The sequence below is a fragment of the Anomalospiza imberbis genome, chromosome 6, assembly GCF_031753505.1.
Source record: "Anomalospiza imberbis isolate Cuckoo-Finch-1a 21T00152 chromosome 6, ASM3175350v1, whole genome shotgun sequence".
Classification (NCBI taxonomy): Eukaryota; Metazoa; Chordata; class Aves; order Passeriformes; family Viduidae; genus Anomalospiza; species Anomalospiza imberbis.
Genome location: NC_089686.1, coordinates 51,077,965 through 51,104,074, shown reverse-complemented (window position 1 = coordinate 51,104,074; position 26,110 = coordinate 51,077,965). Strand labels below are relative to the sequence as shown.

Here is a 26,110-nt window from a genome sequence, read left to right as displayed (position 1 = left end):
ATTGGGGGCTGCATACTGTTTCCTGGGAATGAAAGGGGAAGTGTCCAGGGGTGGGACCTTATCTGTCCTAATTGCAGTGGCAAAATGAGGTAGAGTAAAATATGACTGTGGAAGCAAACTGTGGCTCAGTAAGGCTTAAGTCAGACGTCAGTAAACAGAAGAACAGAAGTAATGAAGTATTTAGCCTCTGTTTTCTCTGCCTTCTCTATCTTCATGGCATTAAGAGAATAACTTTGGTTGATATTATTTGCAAGGTACAGGAAATTCTTTCTGAAAAACCTCACCCTGCCCTTTATCTAGTTTTGAAATATTAAACTGCTTTGCCAGAGCCATCATGGAGGGCATTGTACTCTCTGGGGTCAGCACTGGGAGAGGAAGGATTGGTTGTTGGTGGGCTACACTTTAAACATCTTGGGTCTTTCTCAAACTGCTTGCAAGGCCAGGTTATCCAGGAACATTGTGTAGTCGAGTGACTGCATAAGTCATAGGCTTTTGTCTGGTCCTTCTCAGACAGCAGCTATACCTGAGCAAAATGCACTCTACTCCTCTTTCTGGCTTCTGCTGCAAAGGACAAGGCAGTTCTGGATCTCGGTTTTACTCAAACTCTCCTCTGCCTCCCAACCACCTCTGGGTGTATCAAGGAGTTTGGAAAGGAGCAAGGCAAATCCTGCAGGGGATTTCAAGGTAGTTTCAAGCCCTTGGAGTCTGACTGAGCATTCTTATGTTGAGTGCAGCTGTGGATAAAATCCAGTAAAGCTGCACTAGATATGAACCATTTTTGGCACCTCTTCTGAGACTTGATCTTGTGTACCTGAAGCTTATCAAAGCAGCTCCACAAATTCCACAGCCTTTCAGAAGGTTGTGTAGCATCACTCAAAACTTCAGGGCTTGCAAAATGTTAGGGTATTATTTGTATCTACAATGATACAAACTCCACTTCGTAAATCAGTATTTATTTATTGGTTAACTTGCACAGTGCTCACCAGTGCTCACAGATTGAGACTGAGAGTCTCCACACAGAGGCACTTGTAACTGTGACCACCTCAGCCTCTCTCATACAACAGGAAAAACACACCACTTAGATATAACTGGGGGGGGAGGGGGGCGGGGGGAAGACATGGGATGCTCTCTTAACCTTGGTTATCCTTTGCTACTTTCATGAGACAAAATTCCAGTCTGATTTATTTTTTAAGTCAGCAAACCGATTATATATTGTAAAAGATCACTGTTTTCATGGGCGAGTAGTAATTATTGAGAAATGGCTTAAAACATTTCCTGAAGGAAAATAAAGCTGTTTTTAAAAGTCAAGAGTACATTAACAGGATTATCATGTAGACTTGATTTTTAGATAACACTAAAATGGATCCCAAATGGACTTATGAAAAGGGTTGCTATGTCTTTAATGGAAAGTGCATGGTCTGACAGCTCAGCATGCAAATGGTCCTGCAAAGGACTGTCTGTTGTGTTTTTTCCTTTCAAGAAGAAGACAAGGAAATAGCTTGCCCTTCGCCTTTCATCTTTTAATAGCAGATGGGTTGCTCAGTTTTGCTAGGAAAGAAAGAACAGGATAGGTTTGGTGGATAACTGCATCTTTCTAAATCACTGGGGAAGTGTATTTCACAACTTCTGGAAGGTCAGTCAACAGCAATTGTATCTCCTACACAGTTTGCATTAAGAAAATAGATTCCCTCTGTATTCCCCATAGGCACATCTCTCCTTACCTCTTATATGCAAATAAATTTTAGTCCTAATATATTTATTACACTAATCTTCTACAGGGCATGAACTTGCCTTGGCAGTAAGTTTGGACAGGGCAGGAGGGGCTGTTACATTCACACTACAGTAACTTGCAATCACAATAGTATTTTCTATTTCAGAGTTGCCAACACAACTTTCTGGTGATTGATGGTATAAAATGTGCTTTTGGCCTGAGTAGGATTTCTTCTAGAAACATTTAAAGGAGTATATTCATATTTCATTAAATACAAAGCGCACCAGGATTCCAAATTCTTTTGTGGTATTGTGCAAATTATTGTAGGCTCCAAAAGTCTTGAGAAATTTCTATAAGCCTGTGAAAGCTTTAGATTGGATAGTCATCATTGCCTGCATTAAGGGCTGTGACAGATTGCTTCATCAGTGTACACAGAGCAGAACATCAAAAGGCCATTTGGCAGTGGGCACTGAAATTCTATTAAGCCGAAAGCTTAGGTTGACATTGTGTATGTCTGCAAAGAGGCAGAAGAAAAACTGATGGTGATTGTGCAATGATATAGTTCTATTCTCCTTAAAATATTCACATATATAGCATGCCAGATCTGTCAGGGTGATGTTAATGTTTCACTGCTAAACCTGAGCACTGCTGCACCGCAAGTCTCGAAACCTCAGAATGTTAAACAGGCCATTGTACCTGGGAGGTGAGCATTGGGTAGCATCACACATCAGCATGAAATAACAGAGTTTTTACTTCTTGAACACTCTTTGGGATATTTAACTTGATAGAAGATTTTTCCATTTGATTTTCTTGCCTGTTGAAAAAGAGAAGGGAAACAAACCCTGCCTTGTATTAATTTTGGTACACAGGTTATTCTTACAAGAGCTGAAAAGGCAGGTATGAGTTCTTACCTTTATGACCATTTGACTCAGAGACTCTTTTGCCATTATTTGGCTCTGACACCCAAACCCACTAAATAGACAGCTTTTGAGGCTAGTGTCTTTTCAATGGTCGTCTGCAAATTAATGGACTATTGAGGAATATGGGATGAATTTCAGGCCAGTCATTCCTAATAGTAGTTTTTTTCTCATACTGCTGGAAAGGTGGTTTGAGCATAGTCACTCCATTGCCAGACTTTTTTCTACTACAGACACTGAAGGAGGGAGCTGGCCACCTGAAATCTGGACCTTTGCCAGATTGCAGTATGCTAAATTGTGACTAATGGAGAAAACTTATCAGAATGTTCTCGGATTAGGTTGAAAGTAGAAGAAATCTACATGTCTTTGTACTGCTTCCAGGGCTTCAAACAGTAAAAATGGATTTTACTGAAACACTGGATGTGCTAAGAATAAACTTTGGACATGTGCCAATTACAAAAAATTAAAGCTCAAACAAACACATTTTATGAGCACAGGGAAAACACTGCTTCCTGAAATGATTTATAGAAACTGTCTTGCAGCAACAATTACTATGCTTTTGTGTTTAGTCCTGCTGCCATGTGTTTCTTTATAGCTACAGGTTGGTCTCTGGTAAGAGAAACTCTGTAACAGAGAGAGGCTAAAAGCAGGTACTGGAAGACTCAAAACTTCTGGGGAAAATGAAATTCTGGATTCTAACCCTAAACCTCATGTCCTGAATCAGGACCTACATTGGTACAGATTCAAATGATGCCAAATAATTATTTTGGATATGTTGGTCTATCTGAGCAAATGGCTTGAAAACAGGATCCCTACATTTGAGATTGAAGGAGCGTTTAAGCTACTCATGAAGCTTTGGGTCACTTTTAGGCAGCTGAAACTGCCAGGAGACACTAGACTCTAAAAGATATTTCTCTACAGCTTGTCATGAAGTGTATGGACAAAAAAAAATGCTGTGTTATTGGGCAGAGGACTTAGAACAGTCAGAATAGAAGTGGTGATCAAAATGTTGTTTCTCCCACTAACTGCCCTCTCCAACTGCTTTTTTGCTATGCTTGGGAAATTTGTTCAGTAATGATTCAGAAGAAAGAATACCCCAAATGAATTGCTAAAGCCACTGTAAAAATCACCAGCTGCTTATTGCAGCATGAAACAGGCAATGAAAAAAGATTGTGGTTTCTCATTGAATAATTTTGATGAATGGTCTAAGGCTTACTTATAAGCATTTAGTTGCAAGTACTTGGTGTTCCAAATGTAACATTTTAATTGCATATACAGATTACATGATGAGTTTCACCTTGCTAGCTGTAATTCTTCTGATGAAATTGTTGGTGAAGATGCCCGAGACAGCTCACTCTCCATTCAGTGGGAGTGCAAGGTCTGACTTGTTTCACAGGGTGCAATATTCATAGAAGGTGAGTAATACAATACTGGGAACACAAAGTGAGTTTCTTTTTAAGGGAATGAAATTCACTGCATCTTTTGGCAATGACTGTCTGCATTTACTTAAATGGGTGATGCAGGGCTCTAATGCTTTTAAATGATATCAGATCCTCTGATAAAAGACATAAGACTGCAGCCTATTTATTATGATGAGACAGGAGTTAATAAGATTACTCCTACTCTTCAGTTACTTTTTCATCTTTTGCAGCCAAATGCTGGGGGTTTTGTTAGCAGACAAAAGGAGGTCAGTTCATTTAAAGGGTGTTGATGCTAGAAATAAACATTTTTTCTGTCAAGTGGAACTCTGAAACTTAGACTCAGTTGCCTGACTGCCAAACCCCTGGTCTTTAAACCAGAATTGCTTTTAGCACTGGAATACTGCATCCTTATAATAACCACTTATATGATTAAAAAAAAAAAAAAGAAGAAAAACTCAAAAATATTACAAATAATTAAAAAAAAAAAGAACAAGGGTAAAATGTAAACCTTCAATAACTGTGGTGTTTGGCAGAAGAAGGTTCAGAAATGTGGTAGCAGTGTCTGAAGGCACTGGTCAAGGAAGAATTTGTGCTGGAGAATAAAAACATAATTCCAGTGCTGTTTTGTGCAAGGTGCTGTACAACAGGGAGTGATTGTCACAAACCTTTTGGAGAGTAGAAGTATTGTGTATGTGTGTGTGCATAGTTATTTGCTTTGTTGTTGAACAAGCTTTTACTCTTAAAGTAGCTGCTCTGAGGAAAAGTTTCAGGGTTTTAAAAAAAAGAAAAACAAAATAACAGCAGCAACAACCACAAAACCCCAAACAAACACAAACAAACAAACAAAAGCCCCAACAACAACAACAAAAAAGCCAGCACCAAAAAGGTTTTCAGGGAAAGAGTTAAAGCCATCTGCCTGAAAGCATTGTGTAAAACATACACACAGTGTTGGGGAAATAAGCCAATTATGTGTGCTTCACAGGAGGTGGGGGACTGACCTTTGTGTATAATTAGTTCTTTTATTTAAAGCAAAGATTTTGAATAGAATAACTAATTAGCTGTCATAAATGGCAAATTGAAGATTTTGGCTGGATTCCTTGGGGAGAGTGGGAGGACATCCCTCCTCCCAGCCCGTACTGTACGCTCTGGCTCTCCTCATTAGGGTTGTTTTTAGTTCTCTGCAGAGGTAATGAGGAGTGCAGCCGCGCACTTCTCCGAGCCCCCTCTAATAAGGCATGAAATGCAGGTGGAACAGAGCTGCCTTCAGCTCCTGCTGTCTTCTCCCCACCCATGTGGGTGTAGCCGAGGGCTGAGGGGGGCAAGTTGGACTGGAGGGGGGTCTGAAAAGTCCTGGTGATATCACCTGTGTTTTATGCTCTGGACTCGACTGTATAAAATACAGGCAAGCTGCAAAGCCTTGAGGCATATATCATTAGCTAGCAGTCCCCCATTACTCTTTCAGACCAATTAACCTTTAGAGTTGCATTAGAGAAATTAGGTGGTGAACTTCCCTGCTTTCAGAGGGGACCTCTAGCTCTGCTGCAGACCAGAGCACTGTGGAGCCGTGCGCCGTAGGACCAGTGCAGATAACTGTTACTTAAAAGGTCTGCCATTTATGAAAAGTTCCCAGGCTCTCTTGGAAAGGAGGCTTTATGAACAGTGCCCTTAGAGGAACTGCAGCTGATTGCTATGTGAATAGAAGTATCAGTAAAATGGCTTAGAAAAATTTAGAGGTGTCCTTAGTGGACACTTGTGTTACAAAGCCAGCTGAATCATTTTACAGAAAGACTCTGACTGAGCAGATATGGGCTGATTAAAGCTTGTTTTGTCCGGCTGTGAATAGTGGTAAAGTTTAGATTACTCACTACAATAATAGACTCTTTAGACACAGGCATAAATTTCAGTAAGTTCAGAGGTGGTGTCTATAATTTTTTAATGTGTATTGGAGCTCTGAGCACTTAGAGCAGGTTTAGTTTTGTATTTACCAGCAGCAAGTCTATCAAGCTGTAAAGGGCAAAGAAGGGAGTGTAGGTAGCCAGAAATAGAAAGGATTCATCTACTGTTTCTAAGAAAAGAGAGCACTGGATGTCTAGCAACAGGAGAGAAGACAGCAACTTGATGGTACTTTCAGAATCTGGCAATAACCAGTGTTCCCTTGTGATCACGTATTTAAATATGTGAGCATCCAGCTGGTAATTTTTCTAGTTCTGCAACACTCCTTCTCATTTTCTTATCCTCATCCACAGAGCACGTGTGGAATTTCTCTAAGGTGGCCCCTTTGTTTCTTGACAGCCCCAGTAAGACACCACATGCCCCTTATCAAATTGAACTGGATATCTCGGCATTTTTAGGCAAGTACTGGCGGAAAATGGACATAGAGAAATGAAGCAGCATCCCAGTCTTTCAGTGGGGAAATTAACAAAAAGAAAGTGCAGTTGTCCAGGTGGTTTCTGCCTGCAGAGCCCAGGCTGCTTCAGGTCTGCTGGAAAGGGGAGGCAGGAGGAGGAAAGCAGGGTTTGGTGTTGATTGTGTCCTCTCTGTGCAAGCCTCTAACCAAGAAAAGGGTTAAGCGTCTGAGATGCTTCTCTCTTGTTGCTTTGAAATGACATGGCAAGTGTTCGAGGAACCCTTGCCGATCAAGTTTGGCAGTTTTTGAAATTTTGTTTCACACCTTGCCTGCTGTGTCAACTCACCAGCTAATTGCAGCTGCAACTTTCTGTAGTGGCTTGTGTGCTCCGTGCAGACCGGTTGGATGGGATGTCGGAGGGAAACCTCACAGCCCAAAATGTAATTTCAAAACACTGAACCTGACCAGCAGAGGCTGACCTTGCTCGTTATTATCTGAGTGGGAATAGCAGCTTTGAACATCATATGACCTCTGAAATGGTATCTTTTTTCATTAGAAAGCCCCCTGCTGAATGCTGACCAAATATAGCTTTCTTCCTTGCTTAAGGTACTGCTTAAAAATATATCTATATCTTTTCTTTTGCTAGTTATTAGAAGCAAATCAAAGTGTTACATTCCCCTTACTTGCAGAAGCCTCTCATAAGACAGTGGTGCTCTTGCAATAGCGAGGAGCTCAGATGGCTGTGGAGAGCAAGGGCTGCCAGGGACACAGGGAACAAGAACTGCCCCTGCAGTCAGCCCTCAGCCATCCAGGCCTGCTTGCCTCAGGAGACCCTCCTAACCTGTCCTAAATGATCAAACCAGTCTCTCCTAATGGTCCAACCAGGGTTTTATCCCTGCACAACTGCTCTTGTGCTTGATGATGCTGCTGCATTGAACCCTCTCTCTGGGTGAGGGCAGCTGGACCTCTGAAAGGGCACTGCTTTCAAAAGTGAGGCCTTGGGAAGTCCCATCTGGCTGAGGATCTTTTATTTCTGAACCACAGAGCTGGTCTCAAACCCCATCCATGCAGCAGCTCTCTTGAGTTTAAGGTGTCCTGGTTGTGTGGAATCTGTGTCTTTCCAGATGCAGGATCCTCATGTTACCTACACAAACCTTGCAAAAGAATTGTATGATGACCCTCCTTCTTGTGAGAAATCCTCCTCTGCCTCTAAGGGTGCACATTTTGAGAGCCTATTTGGGGGGTGAATAATGACTTGCTGGTGTCTGGGGCTCCTATCTAAAAACATAATTCTCACATCTAGGTCCTAGTTTTCATAGGTGTGAACTATTTTCTTTCATCACTGGTACTGCTCTTACACAGCTTGCAAATGCAAATTCACATTTTCACCCTTCTCTGCCTCACAAGAAGGCAGACTCTTCTCACAATGTGCAGTTTTCCTGGAGTGGAGATGGGAAGAGCATGGAAATTACTCAAAAATGGAAGCTTCTTTTCGCTATTGAAATGTATTTTGGATTTAAAAAACCTAAACAAAAAAACAGAGGTGTGTCTAGAACCACAGGGCCACTTCCCTCATTCTCACAAGAAACTCTCACCAGGCATATGAGACTTCTGCAGTCTGACCTCTGGCACCTGCAGCATAATCCACTTCTGATGCTTCCCTGTCTTGTCCTTCTTTCCAAATGTGTTTGTGTGTTTCTCTGTGGCTTTGTAGAATTTCTCTTGGGAGCGTTACAGGTTGCATATGTGGCAGTCTAATACACATACAGGTTTTCACTTAATTATTGCAGATTAGTCACTGGTGTCAAAAGTTTGCTTGTAGAGACTTGGGTTTTGAGTGTGCTGCAGCAGAGGACAGGAGGGTTCTTTAAGTGTTTTTGAATGTTACTTGGCCTGTCTCTGTGCTGCTGAGACCACTTTGATTACAGATGGATCAATACCTTGCTGTTTGTGTGGAGGTGTCCTAAGTGCTATTGTCATCTGCTTGGGCTCTGACAAAGCAATTATTGCTGTGGGAGTGGTGGGTTTACACGTGCTGACCATTAGCCACTCTCAGGTCACCCTGACTTTTAAGGAAAGCAGCAAATGTCACTTACTGCCGTGGCACTGGCTCGGTCCTCTCTGGTTAAGGGACTGTTAATAATTCTATTATCACGCTGCTGCTTTCTGGGACATCCAGCGCTTCCTGCAGAAAGGGTGGATTAACTGTGTAAGAGTATATAACCAGTGACACCTGCTGCTGTTCCATAGTGTCCCTTCTCATCATCTCTGCATTGGTTAAGCCCACAGTGTGCTTGTTACAGGCCCAGCATTGTCATTTCTAGTGACTGACACCAGTGAAAATAAAAATCATAACAAATTGAATCAAGGCTCTAGAGCAAATGGAATTAACAGTGAGTTAATTTCTTCTTTCATCATTTCCTGTCCTGTCTCTCACCCACAGTACAATCCTTGTTTACTTTTTCACCTTGCCTATTGATTCCATAAAGTCCTTTCCTGCCTGGCTCTTAACTGAGAAGGGTGACAAGCATCACAGTGCTCACCATGGCAGGCACTGGCTGCTTGGAGAAAAGGAAAAAGCTGGACACAGCAAGTCCCCCCCAGTCTCCTGAGTTGAGTGTTCTGTCACCACCTCATATCCTGCTATCTCATGCCTGCTTTGCAGTCCCAGCAGGGGTTTCCAGGAAGGATGAAACTCCTGGCTTTGTGCTACCTTCTCCAGTGGTACAAGAGGAGGAGGAAAGCTCTGCTTTGCTTAAGGAATGTGGCTTCATTAGTGTCAGAGGGGCACAGGTGGGCTTATTCTCAGCAGTTCTGAAGGGCTTTTGAATCAAATTTATTTTGGAGCAGCCCATGGCTTGCTCTGGCTTTCAGTTAGGCCTCTGTCACCCACAGAATTCACAAGAGAGGAAAAACAGTGGCATACCACATCTTTTTATACCCACTCTTCTCCCTTCCCCATCAAACTCGACTCAGATGCTGAACCAGAGGGGTACATACCATGATGGCCCTTCTGCTCTTTTTAATTGCCTGTGGCCGGTAATTAACAACACAAGGGGATGGGTAATGAGGGGAAAAAAATAAATGTTGAAATTTCAGCCAGTTTATTCTGCTGCGAGATGTTGGTTAGAAAGAGTCTGGTACATTGTGTCAGTCCTGCCCTTAGGGAAAAAGAGCTGTAAGTGTCTAGTCTGCGACAGCAAATGAAGCTAGGATTCCTTTGACTGTCAGCTCCATACAATGTGAGCTTTCTTTGACTGTGAGCTCCTTGTAATGGCAGCAGCAGCAGTGCTTGCCCCCAGACCTGTCCCCAGTGCCGGCAGCTTGGCCAAGCTGTTGGGATGTGCTCTGAAGGAGTGCTGTGTTTGCCTTGCAGGCGTGCCGATGCTCTCTGTACAGCCCAAAGGGAAGCAGAAGGGCTGCGCCGGCTGCAACCGAAAGATCAAGGACCGCTACCTGCTGAAGGCTCTGGATAAGTATTGGCATGAAGACTGTCTAAAGTGTGCCTGCTGTGACTGTCGTCTTGGAGAAGTTGGATCAACTCTTTACACAAAAGCAAATCTCATTCTCTGCCGCAGAGATTACCTGAGGTAAATAGAGGGATGTACTGCGGGCTCTTCCCGAAGCCTCTCGGCATGCTGCTGGCTGTCTGGCTTCCTAAAAATGTGACAAAGTGTGCTTGTGCTTGGCCAGCCCTGCCCAGAAGAGACTGGAGTTTCTTCCACTGTCTAAGCAGGGCTTTTTATTTGCACTTAGTATATTTTGTAGTCTGGAAGGTGAAATCCTGCTTTTAGGCAAAGATACAAGGCCATGACTAGGCCTTGTATCTTAACCATCTATCAAGGCCTTTGGGTGAAGATAAAGGGGTCGTGACTTTTTATTACTATTATGGACTAACAAGAACAAACTCTGCTTGCTGAGTAAGTTAGGAAAAACTCTTTAATTCTCCTTGCATATCTCTGATGCTGTACTCCTGCATATTGACTGAGACCTGACCAAACCTTTACCTTTTCCTTTTCAGTCGCAGCTTTTAGACAGACTTCTAGTCTTGAGTAAGGTTGCTCCCAAGGGGCTCTTGTCTCTTTCCTAACTAAACAGAGCAAAACTGAAAAATTACAGATCAACTTCAAAAAATGTTTCTGTCTGAGGAAATCAGCAGAGACCATCACTAGCACAGAGTTAAAACCATTCTGTCAGTGTGTGTCTGCAATACATAACAACACGTGGGATTTTTTGCCTGGTGTGTATGGGGGTTTTGTGCAAAATACTTTATGCAAACATAAATTAATATTAATAAGACAGCAGGCCTAATGCAAACATTATTACGAGGGTCACACTGCAAAACACTCAGAGTTTTGCTTTGTTTTTCCTATGGAAGAATGTACTTGATCTCCAGCTAATGTTTATGTTTTCTTTTATTTTTCCTCAAGCACTGATGGCATTTCCCAGGCAAGCTCAACCAGTAAAACATCTGAAGCAAAACAAACCCCACATGCTGTTGTAAGATAGGGAGGTAAAATGCCTTCTAACCTTGCAGTGTTCAGGGGCTGCCTAGATTAGTGTCAATGCTCAGATACTTCATGTGTTTCAATGTAAAGCATATTTCTGAAAATCTTCAGTAAATATTTCCTTTGTAAACTCAAACAAACAAGTTTCTCTTTCTAAAGATGAGAGATTAAGCACTGAGCCAAACAGAAGGGCCAAGTCTGTCAGCTGCCATGTGGGAGCTGTCACCTTGCCCTTCAGCCCAGAAGTGCACAAGAGTATCCTGCCCACAGGAGGGTTTTAGAGCTGAAATCTTCAGGGTACACATGAAATATCCCAGCTGAAATGCTGCGACACAGACAGCACTTGCAGCTGCACGTCTGGTTAGGTAGGGTGTGTCCTCAAAATCTAAGTGAGGAAGGAGAAGCATGGAAAAGGGTGAAAACTTCTGAAGTGGAAAAGATTGGATAAGCAGCCTTTGGAAAAATGGAAAGGCTGTGAAAGGAAAGAGTTAACTATCTTCACTATAATGAAATTATTTTTGTACCTTCTTTAAAACTGAGTGTTTACTAATGTCACAAGTCACTTGCTCTGGAAGCATCCTTCAACCTGTCTGTGCTAAGCTAAAAAAAAATGAGCTCCAGAAAGTTTAAATTCAACATAGAGATTTCCACCCCAAATTAGCATTTTGATTGTTCTTCTTCAGCTCAGCTGTACTCTTTCTGTGTTATGGACATAATTCTGATGTGTCAATGAAGAATATTTCAGTTCTTGATCTTTCCTTTTTGAGGAAGCCTTTCATCACAGTATCACAATTGGGTCATGCTAGATCCTATCACAGGGACCCCCAAAATCTCTCAGGAGAGCTACTTCCAGGAATAGTTTTCTTTTCAGGAAGAACAGCTGCATTATTTTCTGAAGTATTTCTTTGTACTTTATCTTCTTTATATATGATCTTTTCTTTATCTTGTTTGCACCTAACTTGCCAAGTGATCTAGGTCTCTCCATCTGTCATCCTCCACTTCTTTATTTATCACTTGACTTTGTCATTTCTGGTCTTGAAAAAGTGTTGTGTTTGTGATTTTTTTTGTTTGTTTGTTTAAATTTGACCCTGAAGATAGATATTCAGCTTTATTCTGTATGTTGCAGAAGCCTGCTAGAAATACTGAGCTGGACAGTGTTTCCAATTTACATTTGCTATTTGAGACCTATGAGCTACCCCATGTTTTGTCCATTTAATAAACACTGTATTGATTTGGGTTTATTCTAGTTTCATAACAAAAATAATGTGTGGCATCAAATTAGACATGTTAAAGTGCCAAAGGACAACAGTATTGATGCTGTTAGGTTTAGAAGGACCTTTTTATCACTGGAGTTGTAGAGCACTTTCTTTCTTTCCTTGGTTTATCCTGAGAATGCTTCTTCGAGGTGGAAAAGCTTAACCTGTGATTTTCCCACTGGCCCCTAGATGATGTGAATTTTTTGGAGCACACCAGAAGCCTGGAGATGGAAAAGAAGCCAGGCATTGCAGACTGCAGAAAGTGACCCATGTCCCAGCTTTGTGAAGAGAGGGCAATTCATGACATGAACCATGGAAGGCAAGTTGGGACTCATGTTTGACCATGGCCCTGCAGCTTCTGTCACAGCACGAGTTAAACGTGGACTCTGGAACAAACTTCTGTGCCTGGAAGGTGCCTTGTAACACTTCTGTCTCCCATTTTAAGCTTGGAATAGTTCCTGGCCTGACAAGGGGGAAGTCTGTTGCTATTTGTGCCACATGGTTAAACTGTGAAGACTTATGTGGCCTTTACATTAAATATTTTCCCTTTATCTGAATTTAGGATATTGGAGCTTTGACTGTTTTTTGTTGGGAAGAGCAGTAGAATTGTCATATCCTGGGAAATTTGTCAAAGACTCAGCTAGGAAGGAATAACATTAATTCTGTAACATTGTTGTTAATTTGCCTTCAGCTCTTCAGGCACCTTTACAGCTATCATGGCTTGTATTCTTACAAATAAGCAAATTTTATTTATACTGGGGTTATTTGAGGGGTTCTGCTGAGCTCCTGGGGTCTGTTCCCCTGATGCTAAGGAACTCTTTCAGGCTCCCAGGATAGGAATAAGGGCATTGCTATACAGTCCCATATTTATAGAAGTATAAAGCTTTTTTTTTTTTTTTACTTTAAAACATCTTGTATTGGCTTCTACACATAATATTTCTTTCTTTCTTTCTTTCTCCATTTTAACTATTAGTTCTATTAACAGAAGGAGCTAAAGTTGCCATCACGATCTTCTCTACTGTCTGTTCCCTCCTGGTAATTTGAATTTTTCTTCTTGGAGAATTAACCATTCCCATCATTATATAATTCCTTCACATGAGTAGTTTTAGAGTCTCTACCCACATTTTTTTCTTCCTTGTTAAACAGCTCACAGTGTTTGGTCTACTAGTCAAATTTTAGCAGAATTCATCCCTAAAAATAACTTTTCATACTTCACACTGCTGGAGAATAGTGAAAGGGATTGAGTCAGAAGGCTCCTGGAATGTTTTGTTGTCAATTTGCAGCTCTGGGACCCTCCTGAGGGCAGGTGGTGATGAGCCACAGCCACTGCAGGGATAGGGGCTAGGGATGGACTTGTGGCAGAGGGTCAGGGCAGAAGCAGTGCCAGCTCCTTCCCTGCTGTGGCAGCATCCCTTTGGAGCTGGCTTTGTCCCAGGCACTGGGAGCAGGGTGGGCTGCCAGCCATGTGTGCTGATCCCCAGTCGGTTTTCAGCAGAAATCATTCCAGCGTGTTCAGGAGCTGTGAGCGGACCATAGTCCAGTCATTTGTTTCAAAAGATAAACTGTCATCATTGCTTGTGAAGGAACATTTGTTAACCTTCACTTTTCATAAAACACTTTCTTGCTCATTTTTTAATCATGAAAGATGAAATTGGATCTCAAGTTGTTATCCTTGTGGTATCACCTCAGTCTCCCGCTGTGTCTCGATGTATCTTTCAATACATTTCATCTCAGCAAATAGATTTACCATTTGTTTCATAATCGCAGTTCCAGCATTCCTACCTCTAATTATTTTTGATAAGCAAGTGCTGTTGAAGGAACTGCTTCTGGGACAGAGCAGCTTAGCATGCAGGCTCAGATGGCTCCTTGCAGCCCCCACGCAGCGATGTGTGTTTGTTCCGAGGCATAATTAAACATTCACCAAGCTCTGCTTCACAGGGACGGGCTGGGTGTTGCATCAGGATTTCCTGTGAGGAGCTGACAACTTAAATTTCACTGTGAAGCGCTGATGAAGAACATGATTTTTCCTTTTTACTCAGCATGGTGCCCTCGCACGAGCAAAGGCGAGTCAGGCTTGCTTTGAGAGGAGCAGAACTGTTGCTTCTGCGTGTTTGATATGCTGGTGTTGGGAAAGTTTTTCATCATGCAAACTGATTGGAGCCTTAATTAGACTCCAAAGAAAGCTCAAAATCTGCATTAAAAATGGTGGTGAATCAGTAAAAGAGAAGGGCTTTCTGGGAAGTCCTGACGCTCTTCTCAGTGGGTTTCATGGCAGTTCTTTTCACCCGCTTTCGCAAATGTTTGGATCAGGGCTGCAAACTCATCATGGCATGACTCTGCACATAGTGTTGGTGCCTCTAAGGAGCACAGCAGCCCTCTGCATCCCACCTGAGGGACAGGGACCTCCTGGCAGGACTGCCATCCCCTGTCACCCCTCAGCACTGTCTGTATCACAGAGGCTTGAACTCCACCTCGGCATCTCCTACTTCCAGTGACTCAGATGCCAAGTCCTGGGGATTTTGCTCTTCTCCAAACGTCCCAAGGTGTTAATTCTGTCAGTGAATTGCTTTAGGAGCCCTTTAGGTGAAGTGTTCTGCATCTGGCAAATATGCAGGGTTGAATTTTCTTGTGGGATAAGAGCACAGACATGAGTGCCCTGGTCTGTTGGCACAGGAGGATGTGGACAAATTCCCTGCTTCTGGTGGCCTTCCTCAAGTCAGGGACAACAGCCCTGAGCCAAGCCCCTACACCATGGCTGGCTGTGTGAGAACAAGCCTTTGGGAACTGAGATGTGTGTGCCCCAACATCTTTTGTGATGTTAAGGTACAGATTTTTTTTTCCCCTGCAGTAGCTGGTCCAGGACTTTCTTACAGCCTGTGCCTGTACTTGGTTTGTTTGTTTGCTTTTTGCTCTTTTTTTTTTTTTTTGTTTTTGACCTCCACAACTTCTCACTGAGGAGGAAAGCTAATGGGGAGTAATTCTGCCTGGCTGTAGTACACTAGCATGCCTCCAGCACTTTCAGCTTCACAGTTTTCTGGCTGCTGTATTTAAACTCTCCTAAGAGGACGTTGTTACACTTGTGTTCAGCAGTGCCAGAGCAAGGATGGGTTTAAGGTCAGCAATTTCAGTTACACCATGGGAAAGGCTGGGGCTGGGGAGGAGGACTTGGACTTCTCCTACCTGCTCATGGCCCCAACCTCTCTGTAAATGCCCACTGAAAACATGGAGGGAGAGGCCAAAGGAGTGAAAATAAATGAACATTTAGATGTGTCCTTCAAGTGAAAACAGACTTTCTTGAGCAACCTTGAAGTTCAGGCCCAGCAATCTCTGAACCAATGCGGTCACTTGGCCAGGAGCTGCTTTGTACTGGTTCAACTCCCCCTGCTATGCTGTCCTTGAATGCCAAACCCTTTGGCATGTGAGATGTAAATTGTTTGGGATTGAACTTGAAGGCTTCATGAGAGCTTGACCAACTTCATTAGTATCAAAATATTTCCTTTCTTTCAGCTGACATGACTTCCCACTGCAGCACTGACAATGGTGTCCTGCATAGGAGGGTGCACCAGCTAATATGAGTTTACCGTGCTGATGAATGTCCTATCACTGAGGCTTTCTCTAATATTACACAAAGGCTGATTACAGTAAAGTTGTCTGAAGTTGCTTTAAAGATTATTCTTTTTATCTTTTTAAGTGATGTTCAGGCTTTCCCTGCATTTATTAGTATATTCAATACTCAGTCAAATCACACTTGTGGTTCAGCATATTTCTAATATCCATAGGTGGGAAAGATACTGAATGCAGTATTTAAGAGCCACCCTCACTGAAAACCCAGTTGTTGGTTTGTTTCAAAAGGTAGGGGCAAAACTGTTCCATGAGGGTGGATTTCAGTTACATAAAGCAAGTCTGGTTCTACAGCAGGCCCTGATGAAACTAAGAAATAAACAGCAGCAGGGAAAACCTATATGGGAAAACCTATTTCACCTTCTGGGTGGGGAGGATATGAGCGTGGAGTTCCATGGCTCTTCTAAAACTTGTATATCCAGATAATCGGGATATATAAATATATAGAAAAATATGCAGTTGTACAAAATATCTACAAATGTAGATATTTATCTGTAGGTTAGTGTTTAGTCCTCCTTCAGTTAATAATTCTTATCTTTCAGTGTTAACAAAAACTTTTTTGTTGTTGGGGGAATTATTAGTCTCCATTCAACTGTTTGAATTTTGAACTTGTTTTGTTCTTGTGTTTAAAAAATCCAGTTGACATTGCCAACCTTTCTTTTTCTGTACCATTAATTATTCTTCATGTGCTTGTCCTGCTTCATCTTTTTTGTCTCCTATGAAGTCAACAGCTCCAAAATTTTTGCTCTTTCTGCAAAGGGAAGATTTTCTCCTTTTTTGATTGCAAGCTGCTATCTAGTCAGACACCAGGCTAGAGGGGGTGAGAAGAAATGGGGACTCTCTCCTTGTAGGCAATGACTAAACCAGATTGTTGTTTCTAGTGGAGACAGAAATAGGCAAACAGGTTCTCAGTTTAGGCCCCATGAACATCTTGGTTGAACAAAAAACCTGTTAAAAGGTGCTGAACTTAATGTTTTCATATGAGAAGTTTCTTACTGTTTTCTCTACCATAAGAACTCTTTAACATTCTTTTTCCCCCTTAAAAAAAAAAAAAAAAAAAAACAACTGCAGGGTGCTGTGACATTACTGTGGTTTGAATTAATTTGAGATGTACTCACAGAGTTGTTGAGGTCTGATCACCAAGCACATGACTGCTCTTTAGCCCAGACAAGACTACATAAAACCCATCCTCTGACAATTGCTTACTGCTTCCAGGAGCACTCCCTTCTTTTCCCATTAATTCATTTTCATTCAGGGCTGTTCCTGTATGCCAATTAGCTTTAATTTTTACTATACACACTGACATCAGTGGCCAATGAGAACAGGGCATAGTGGGGTTTTTAGTGTGCCCATAAACTACAGAAAATTGTCCTTTGGACAAACTCCTGCTTTTAGACTGGCTGACAACAATAGACATGTTTAAGTTCAGGCTATGAGCCATTAAACATAATTACTACCACAGGGTAAAAGTTTAATTTTGCTAAATTTTAAATCTGCATAGTCTATGCTTACTTACAAGCTGGATGGGTCTTCCTGTTACATAAAGGGAAATAAATCCGTACTTAAAAATTGTTGCCTTTTAACTTCAAAGGGAAGTGAATAAATAGGGTTTTTTAGAAGAAGCAAATCAACCCCAAACTGAAAACTTTCTGTGTTTCCAGCTTCTTTTATGCCAATGGCTCCGAGCTGGTAAGTAGAGGCTAAACAACTTCTGATAGATTTTTCTAATGCACTTCAACTTTGTGTGTGTGAATGTGTGAGAGAGTGTTGCATCTGTTACAAAGGTGTCTGGGGGACAGAATGCAGATCAGTTTGTTCATGTGAGGTTATTTTAAATTTAGCCACAGATGGGGCTTGGGGCAGAAGATTTTTCCTCCTGCTCCTTATCTTCTCTCCCTCTTTCCAATAACGTTAAGCTCCCCCACTTTGGGAAGTTTCAGCTCAAATAGCTTCTGGATCAGGAGATATCAGAGGTGGCAGGTTTTCTATAAGCAAGCAAAAAAAAAAAGAAAGGCAAAAGACTGTTCATTTTGCATTTTCTTCCAACAGATTAAAAAAAGTCATATTCACTGAGCTACAAGTTCGAGTATATTTTTAGAAGCATGGTGAATGCATGGGGCTCTAAATCACTCCCCGAAAAGCAGATTAAAATTAGGAGGTGCTAGAATAAGTGTGAAATGTTCATCTGTTGGGAAAGGGAGGGTATGGAGGACTGTGAAACTTGATAGAAGAGACAAAGATTAGCACTCCGACTCACTGGAAGCCACGTTATGTAGACATTAGAAGGCAACACGATTTCAGCTGGACAGAACATAAGCTTCAGATCTTATGCAAACAGTCAAATCTGTTTAACAATTGGTTTACCCCCAAAACCCCTGAAAGGAGACAGGTGAATATGATGCCAAATACATTTTTCATGTTTCTTAAGCTAACTGTTTAAATAGTTAAGTGAACATCTGTCCAAATTTCCCCATCATTTCCATTTAGAAAAGTCTCCTATTTGAAGGCTGAAGAAAAGCACCTGCTTAACAATGCAGATGGTGCTGTCTGGGGCCCCTTTATTTTGTTTAATCTAGATTGAGCTCCACACAATTGTGATGCTAATGAATAATGGATATTTTATACTTGTGCATGTAGCAGTGCTGGGCACAGAGCAAATCTAGGATTAACCTCCCAGTTTCCCTGCCTAATGCATTTGACTCATTTTTTTGAGTTTGCTGTGACTTGGGTACTCTAAAAACGGATGTCTGGTTTTATGGGAAATGGGGAAATCCTGGCAAAAGCTGTCAGGCTTTGCTGTGTCCAAGTGGAAAGAGGTAGCTAGGCTGAGGAGGGGAGGGATGTCTGCAGTAATGGCTTGATTTGTGAGTGGGTGCTAAATGAGAGCCAGGGTCTTCCAGGGTGGAGACCTGGATGCTTTTCACTGCCACATTTTTCCAGTCTGGTCTGCTGGTGTTAGGCAGCCAAGGCCCGTGCCCAGCTGCCTCCCCTGTCTTGCCTGCCTGTGGGGGCAGGAGCAAGAGGAGTCAGCTTGCAGGGAGAAAGGAACTGCCTTTTGCTGGTGCAAATTATACAGCTGGGATTTCACTCTGCCTTTCAGCCTTCAGATGATAGAATCATGGGGGAAGAAATTTTGGTACTCCCTTTGCGGATTTTGTGTCCTGCATGAGTGTTTCTGTTTTGGTTCGTGTAGTTAGCTCTGAAGGAAAACGTAGTGCTGTTTCTTCATAGGAAGGCCTGGGATTTTCCAGACAGGCCTAATGAAAGACCCCTAATACCACTTCTAAAGAAAAATAAGGGTGGGCTTTCTTACAACTGGAGAGCAAACTGACTTTGGGATCACAGCACTGTAGGAGAGTGAGAGAGTTGTGTGGAGGTTTCTGTAACACTGCTGGGTGTTTTAATTCACAATTACTGGCCAGTAATAATTAGTATTGATTTGCCTGGCAAATTGCAGGTTTAGAAATTGGTTATAGATTTTCCTGATGCTTCTCATCTGCGTGTTGTGGAATCAGCCAGAACCAATGACTTGAAACAAACTGCAAGCCCAGCTCTGTCCGCGGCCAGCGGCGCGTTGCGCGCACAGAGCTAATGGCCACCAGGGGTTGTATGTCTTGAGGCTCATCACCCCCAAAATACCATTTCTGTCGTCCTCTAGGCAAAGTGACTAACCACATGTGACCAGAGGCTGGGGTGAACCTTGGTTCTGACAGCCCATGGCTCAGTGCCCCCGGCCGGTTGGCACAGCTGTGATGCCGCAGTGGCACCGTGCCCCTAGCACACACGGGGTCTGCAGGGACACCTCGGGCGAGGGGGCCGTGGGAAGGATGCTGCAGTTGTGCTTGAGTCCCCCGGCAGGAGCTGCAACAGCAGCAGACATCTGGGGAGACAGATAGTGAAAGCCAAGATGAAAATGGCAAAGCTTCCAGTGCTGAAGGGTTGTCCTGGAGGGGCGGGGAGCTGGAGTGGAACGGCTGAGCATGCTGTTCAGACTGCCGTGGAAGGGCTTTGCTGGCTCCCGGGAGGGCCAGGGAAGCAGGAGGAGGGAGGCACAGCTGGGGAGGAGGGCTTGCTCTCTGAGATGCCTGGAGAAATGCTGTGCACTCATTGCAAGAGAAGTCGTGCTTTTTCTTTTTAAGCAGCAGGTAAGTGAGGTTCTTCCTGAGCTCTGTTACAGCGCTGCCTGCCAGGATTGGCAAAGTTTGCAGGACTTCTGTGTCCTGCTGCCAGCCTGTCCCTCCGCCAGGCTGTGGCCAAGCAAGCCCTTGTGGAGCAGGATGGGCAGCTCCCAGCAACTACCACACTGCTGCAGAGTGGCAGTTAGTTTTTGACTGAAATTTTCTGAGCCCCAAAATAGTGCTCTAAGTGTTTAATGCTTTTCTCCATTAGACAGCAAATTAGCCCTAGGCTCACAAACCAAATGAAGTTTCATCTCAATGATCGGAGCCTGCTCACCAGGCATTTTTATCCCAAGTTCCTGCATGCTGGTTGGTCAGTGAAATGGAGACGGCAACTTCTATTTATTGGTGCAATACAGTATTTGATACTGCTAATTACACTTAATTAGTCCTTCCACCATTTAATTAAAATGGCTTCTAATGATTGTGCTTCTTTGGCAGGCTCTTTGGTACCACTGGGAATTGTGCTGCCTGCAGTAAACTGATCCCTGCCTTTGAGATGGTGATGAGGGCCAGAGATAATGTTTACCATTTGGACTGCTTTGCCTGTCAGCTCTGCAACCAGCGGTGAGGACACAGTTATTGTGAATACAAACTAATTTATACCTTTGCCTGCAAAACAGGGGAAACGTTTGATGCACGCTGCCCGTCTGGGCTCACAGCCTGGTGTCAGGGCTGGGGCTGGGTTGCCAGGCTGACCTGGGGAATGCATGGTAAGTACCTGTAGCCCTTTTACTGCAAATCCCCTTGGAGCTGGTGTGAGTTGGAGGGACAAGGGGGAGGACACAGACACAGACTGTACAGCTTCTGATGAATAAAACAAACTGTTCCAGTGTCCTTTCAGGAGCTACCCTCTTCGCAGAAGGCAGATGATGGAGAATGGACCTCCTCTGCAAACTGATGTTATCTCGCTTAAATCACATTTCTGACAGGCTCAAAACTGGGGGTGGAAAGAAGAAGTATAAAGAGAAGGGACAGGAAAGAGAAAAATACTCTGGCTAAGCCCTTTCCAACACTAGGAACAAATAAATTTAGTTGTTGTGTAATTAATAGGGGATCTTGGTGGTGTAATCTTGTGTGCGGCTTATTTATTTCTGCTGGGTGGAAGATGGACATCGGGGAGTATAATAAAGGGCCATGCACAGTGTTTTCACTTGAACTACCTGTATCCACTTGAGTTTGGGAGGGCTGTGAAAACTCTTCACAGCACCATGTTTGTTGATTATCCTAGGCAAAATGGAAGCCCACAGAATCAGATGTGATACTTTGTCACTCTCTGATGCATCCATGTGTCCATCCTTGTCTAAGATAGACCTGGAACTGCTTGCAGTTCGTACTGGTTGCTTAGTCAGGCTGTAATGACTGCCCAGGGTCCAAAGGCTGTGCTGGTGTTCCTGTTCTGGATCTGTGGTTGTGTTTCCCAAAGATGAAACTAGAATGCAATGCCTCATCCCATGGGAAAGTGTGAGAGAGACAACAAAATTTGTAGGAAGATGGAGAACCCAATTCTGTAAAAGGCTAAAATCCTGACTTAAACATTCCTTGCTCAGTCTAGAAAAGAGTCACAGTGGGATCTGAGATGAAGCAGCCATACACGTGTGTGAATGCAAACCCCTGCCAGCCTCCCCTGAACTTGGGAGATCCTGTCCGATTCTGCTCTCGCACCCTCCGCCAGTGGCTCAGCCCTGGGGATGAATTCGGTGTCAGCTGGTTGGTGCCGGCGCAAGGCGCAGGCGGATGAGGTGGCTTTCCCCGCTGGCTTACTGGAGGCGAGGGCGGTGTTTGTTCGAGGTACAAAAGTCCCATTAATGCTGTCGCCTGCACGGGCGCGGTGGCAATGCCGGGGCGGCAGTGACATCTAGTGGCTCCTGGCCTTGGGCTCTCTGCGGGAGCCACGCGGGATCTTCCAGTTGCCCAGTCTTGTTTTGTGACTCTTAAACCCAGAGCTGATGCCACCTCATCCCCCGAGATGCTCATTCCACACTGCTACAATCACCAGTCGGTTCTGGGATTTGTCTCCAGACTCAGGAGTGTGGTGGGTGCTGCCAGGCTCAGCACTCTGGATCAGCTCTTTTCAGCCTCCTGATTATTCCCGGGCAGGAGAGGGTTGCTCCCACATTCCACGTTGAACCTGGGACTAGAGCATTATAAATGTCCTTTCAGGCAGAGGCTCTGGGCTGCACACTCAGGAGTGCTGATTGGCCTTGGAGTCTGCAGGCTGAGTATCTCTCATCAAACTCCTACTGAACCCTTCTCTCCCAGAAAATCCTAGTGCTGCCTAGTTTTCATTTTCAGTAATTTCTTTTAAATTTCACCCTTTATTTAAAAGGCTTCAAAGCACCTCTCTCATTCCCTTCCCTCTTCAACTGCCAGCGTGGTCCCACTCTGTCCTTCAGACAACCTCCAGGGCTGTCACTGCCCAGCAGGAGAGTGCAGGTAATCCCCCCATTCTGGCAGTTGTGCTGTGATGCACAAGGGATTTGCTCAGTTTGTGAGAGGCTGAGTTGTTCTGGAAGATGGGCTATGTGTAGATTCTTGCTTTTGGCCGAGGTCAGAGGGCTGCCAATTTTTGTGACTTACACTGTGCAGATTTGGGCTTGAAAGGGCAGAATGGAAATGATCCTGTAACAGACAGCACTGGATTCTGAACTGAGAACCGTGAGATTAAGTAAGCCTGAAGTCAAAACTGCAGAGGTGGATGCCAGCTCTGGTTCTGAATTGGAAACATCACCGGAAACCCTGTCTTGTTCTTCAGCTCTGAAAAGATTTGATGGTGAAGACCTTTCCTCAGTTCTCTAGCTTGTCCTTCTCTAGCTGGGCTCTGTATAGAGTGCTAAATCTATCACAGCAAAATCTCTAATATTTTTACGAAGTGTGCAATTTTTTCCATCACTTTCATTCCCTAAAACATCAATTTTGCATCAAATCCTGCATTTCCACTCATCCTGCCATGCTTTAAACTGTTCTAAAGTTGCCATGGTCATCATAGTGTTGGATAAAAGCTGATCACTGCTGTGACTGGCTGATAGGTCTGTGTTACAAGGGTTGCAGGAAATCCAGCTGCTTCTCTTGCCATTATATGAAGTGTGGGTTTGCTGGGAAGAAAATCACTCTTAAGGAATGGCAGAGTAGTAGATTCAGCACCTATCTCACTGCTGTTGGCTGGAATTTGATCACCCAGATGGGCTCTGTAGCATCCCTGCTCTAAGCATGGGGGCTGGCAGTGTGAAACTGGGCCTGAGGTCACCCTGTTAAATCCTCTGTCTCCAGTTGTGATGCATCAGCTGAAGAGATCCCAGTTTACTGGTGGGTTTGCAGGACTGGCAGGTAGAAACAGTTGCCTTTCCAGTGAATCAAACCCTTCTCCCAAAACTTCATGTCACATTAGGATACCCCTGGAGAGCATTTCAGTTCCCATGTGCTTGTACACACCCCCACACCTTCCAACTCCCAAATTCTCCAGCTTCTCCTTTGGCTCCTCTACATCCAAAACCAGGTCTGGCAAGAGACAACTGTTGATGATGCTGGTGGCAAGAGTAATTTTTGCATTTCTCTTCCTGGAGATTTATATGGCACTTAAGGTGGGAATAAATGGTAAAAAGCAAGCAGCTGTGTCTGTTATTTATTGTGAGTAAAGCTGCTCCTGGGGCAGGTGGTGTTAAGGAGAGTGTGTGCAGTACAGTTTTTACCATAAAAGCTGTTAATTGAAATTAGGAATAATCTTTATCTTTTTAATATGCAGAGAAAGTTGAATTTCAGAACTACTAGAGCATGTGCCACATAGGGAAGAAGATGGAAGGTCTTCAGTGAAATCCTATGAAGTGTGAACCAATGCCCAGTTCTCTCTGTACCAACTTGGCAAATGAATCAGTTTATTCGCAGGTGTCTAGTTGGAGAAAACTTGTGCCTGTGCTGGGCCTATAAAGAAGCTCTAAAATTACCAGTCCTGCTCTTTTAGCAGAAAATACTCAGTTTTATGGAGATGCTCTGCCTGATGTTGCCTGAGTTACAGATGATGAAGGCATTATAGACAAGGGGTAGGTAGTAACAAAACAGCCTGGGAGCAGGGGAAATGGGCATTTGAGGTCTGCTGAGTCTCCTGGGGATGGGGTCACCTCCAGTGATCTTCCTTGAAAGCCCTGTAGATATTTGACCTTGCCAGAGGCTGGTACCTACCCCTTTCTCTCAGTGCAGGGCTGCCTTGAGGCACAGTGCCTGACCCAGGGTGTCTCTCTGCTTTAGGGTCCTGAGGCTGATTTCAGACTCAGCTCTTGGGGCAGCCTGTGCTCTGGTCTGTCATTGCCCTGCCAGTGTTGTGGACAAAAACCAGCCCCTGAATTGGGTGCAGAGAACATTATTTGTTATCTTAAGAAGTAAAGATTAGCTTCTGATTCCTGAGCAAGCAGGCAGGGTGGAAAAAGCTATTGGTTGTCAATTCACACCTCTCCGATCTTATATGTGGAACTTTTTTGACCTTAATGGTCAAATAAAATTGTTAAATATCACAAGCTTCTCTGTCAACTTCAAGACAAACAGAACAATTTACATGGTATATAGAGAGCAGTGCCCTTCGCTCAATGAAGATAAAGGTTAGGAGTCCAGCCACCGAGAAATTTCTATTTATTGTTCAGCACTGTACACAAGGGGGTGAGGGAGGACTTAATACCCAGTCCTTGCCTGGAAATTAGTGTAAATACTGCTTCACCCGAGGGAACTGTGGAAATGTGGATACCAGCAAAAACTTCAAATAGGCTCCATGTAATATCGCCCGCTTGATTTCCTGGTTGGAGAGCCAACATCTCTTGTCTGCAAGGACAAATCCCTTAGCTGCTCCCAACCTCCTCCTGCAGCTGGCTTGGGACCCTGCAGAGAGTGGGACCTGCTCCCCAAGCTGCTCCCTGTGGCTTGGAGCCAAGCACGGATGTGCCAGGGAAAGGGACAGCAAAACCCTGGGATGGCAAGGGGAGAAGCACTGGCTGGAAGAGCTGGAAATCAAACTCTGCTCACCAGAGTCGCCTTCGGACCCAAACTGCCTCAAATTCCTCCCCAGCCAGTTTTCACGTCTGTTCATACTCACACCCGCTAATCCTTTTTTTTTATCTTCCAGATTCTGCGTGGGAGACAAATTTTTCCTGAAGAACAACATGATCTTGTGTCAGATGGACTATGAGGAAGGGCAGCTGAACGGGAGCTTCGAGTCCCAGGTTCAATAACAGCCCCTGCTTCGCTGGAGCACTGTGGGATGGGCGCTTGGCCGCACGAGCAGTGAGGGCATCTGTCAGTTTGCCTGCAATATTTTTTTAATTCTTGGTCCAGAGAGGACTATATACATTGTAGTACTTTTCCCCCCCCATCACAAAGCAGTTACAATTTTAGATGTACAGTTGTGCCTGCTTAGCTGAGCACTGCATTGCCTGTATGTTTGTGAGTTTTTGGGGTCTGGGGGAGGGCTCTGTACAGTCTGTTTTCTGTATATAAACTGGAACATTTATTTTATGAAAAATGTAATGCAATTTTATTACTGGTGTGAATTAAAAATTATGAATGTTTCCTGGTCATCTTTGTTGTGGTTTCTTCCCCATGTGGCAAAAGCCTGTATTTCATGTGCTTTAGCTGAGCAGACTGTTCGAAACGTGTACATAGATCCCTGGAAACTGCATGGATCACAGCAGAGGCAGGTTCTCTCATAATAACTGGGGGAAATGCTGCTGCAGGGTTGTGGAGACTTCCATCCAACCACCTGCTTCCCTGTATAATGGAGGGGAATGAGCTGGGGGCAGGTGGTGGCTGGGAACCATCGGCATTGCTGGCAGGGCTGCTGTGTTGTGCTGGGCTGCTGGCTGAGAGGCTCCTTGTGGATTCAGCCAGAGCATTGCCATGGAATTCCTGCTGGCTGCCTGATCCGGTGTCTCCAGTCTGGGCTGTGAGGAACAGGCTCCCTGCAGCCCTGCCAACAGGTGCCTGGGCATTGATCAGAATATTAATTTCAAGGCTTTGCTAGGTAGTGGGATTTTCCCATGGGGCATCGCTTGTCCAGGTCAGAGCTGCTGCGAAAGCTGATGTCAAGGCTGGGACGTGAGCGGGCGCTGATGCAGCAGATCCCTGCTCCCAGCCCTTTTTGCTTACTCTGTGCCAGGTGCTTTGACCTCCC

At 43.9% G+C, this 26,110-nt stretch overlaps 1 protein-coding gene across 4 annotated transcripts in view; it reads left to right on the top strand.

The window, feature by feature from the left end:
* Positions 1–25,517, top strand: part of LMO1 (LIM domain only 1) — a 59,936-nt gene extending 34,419 nt beyond the window's left edge. For all 4 annotated transcript variants that reach the window (XM_068194151.1, XM_068194150.1, XM_068194149.1 and 1 more), the window contains 3 exons: positions 9,773–9,986; positions 20,401–20,526; positions 25,067–25,517. In XM_068194151.1, the coding sequence (XP_068050252.1) occupies positions 9,773–9,986; positions 20,401–20,526; positions 25,067–25,172 (446 nt within the window). In that variant the 3' untranslated portion in view covers positions 25,173–25,517. The remainder of the gene's footprint in view (positions 1–9,772; positions 9,987–20,400; positions 20,527–25,066) is intronic.
* The last annotated feature ends 593 nt before the right edge of the window (positions 25,518–26,110 follow it).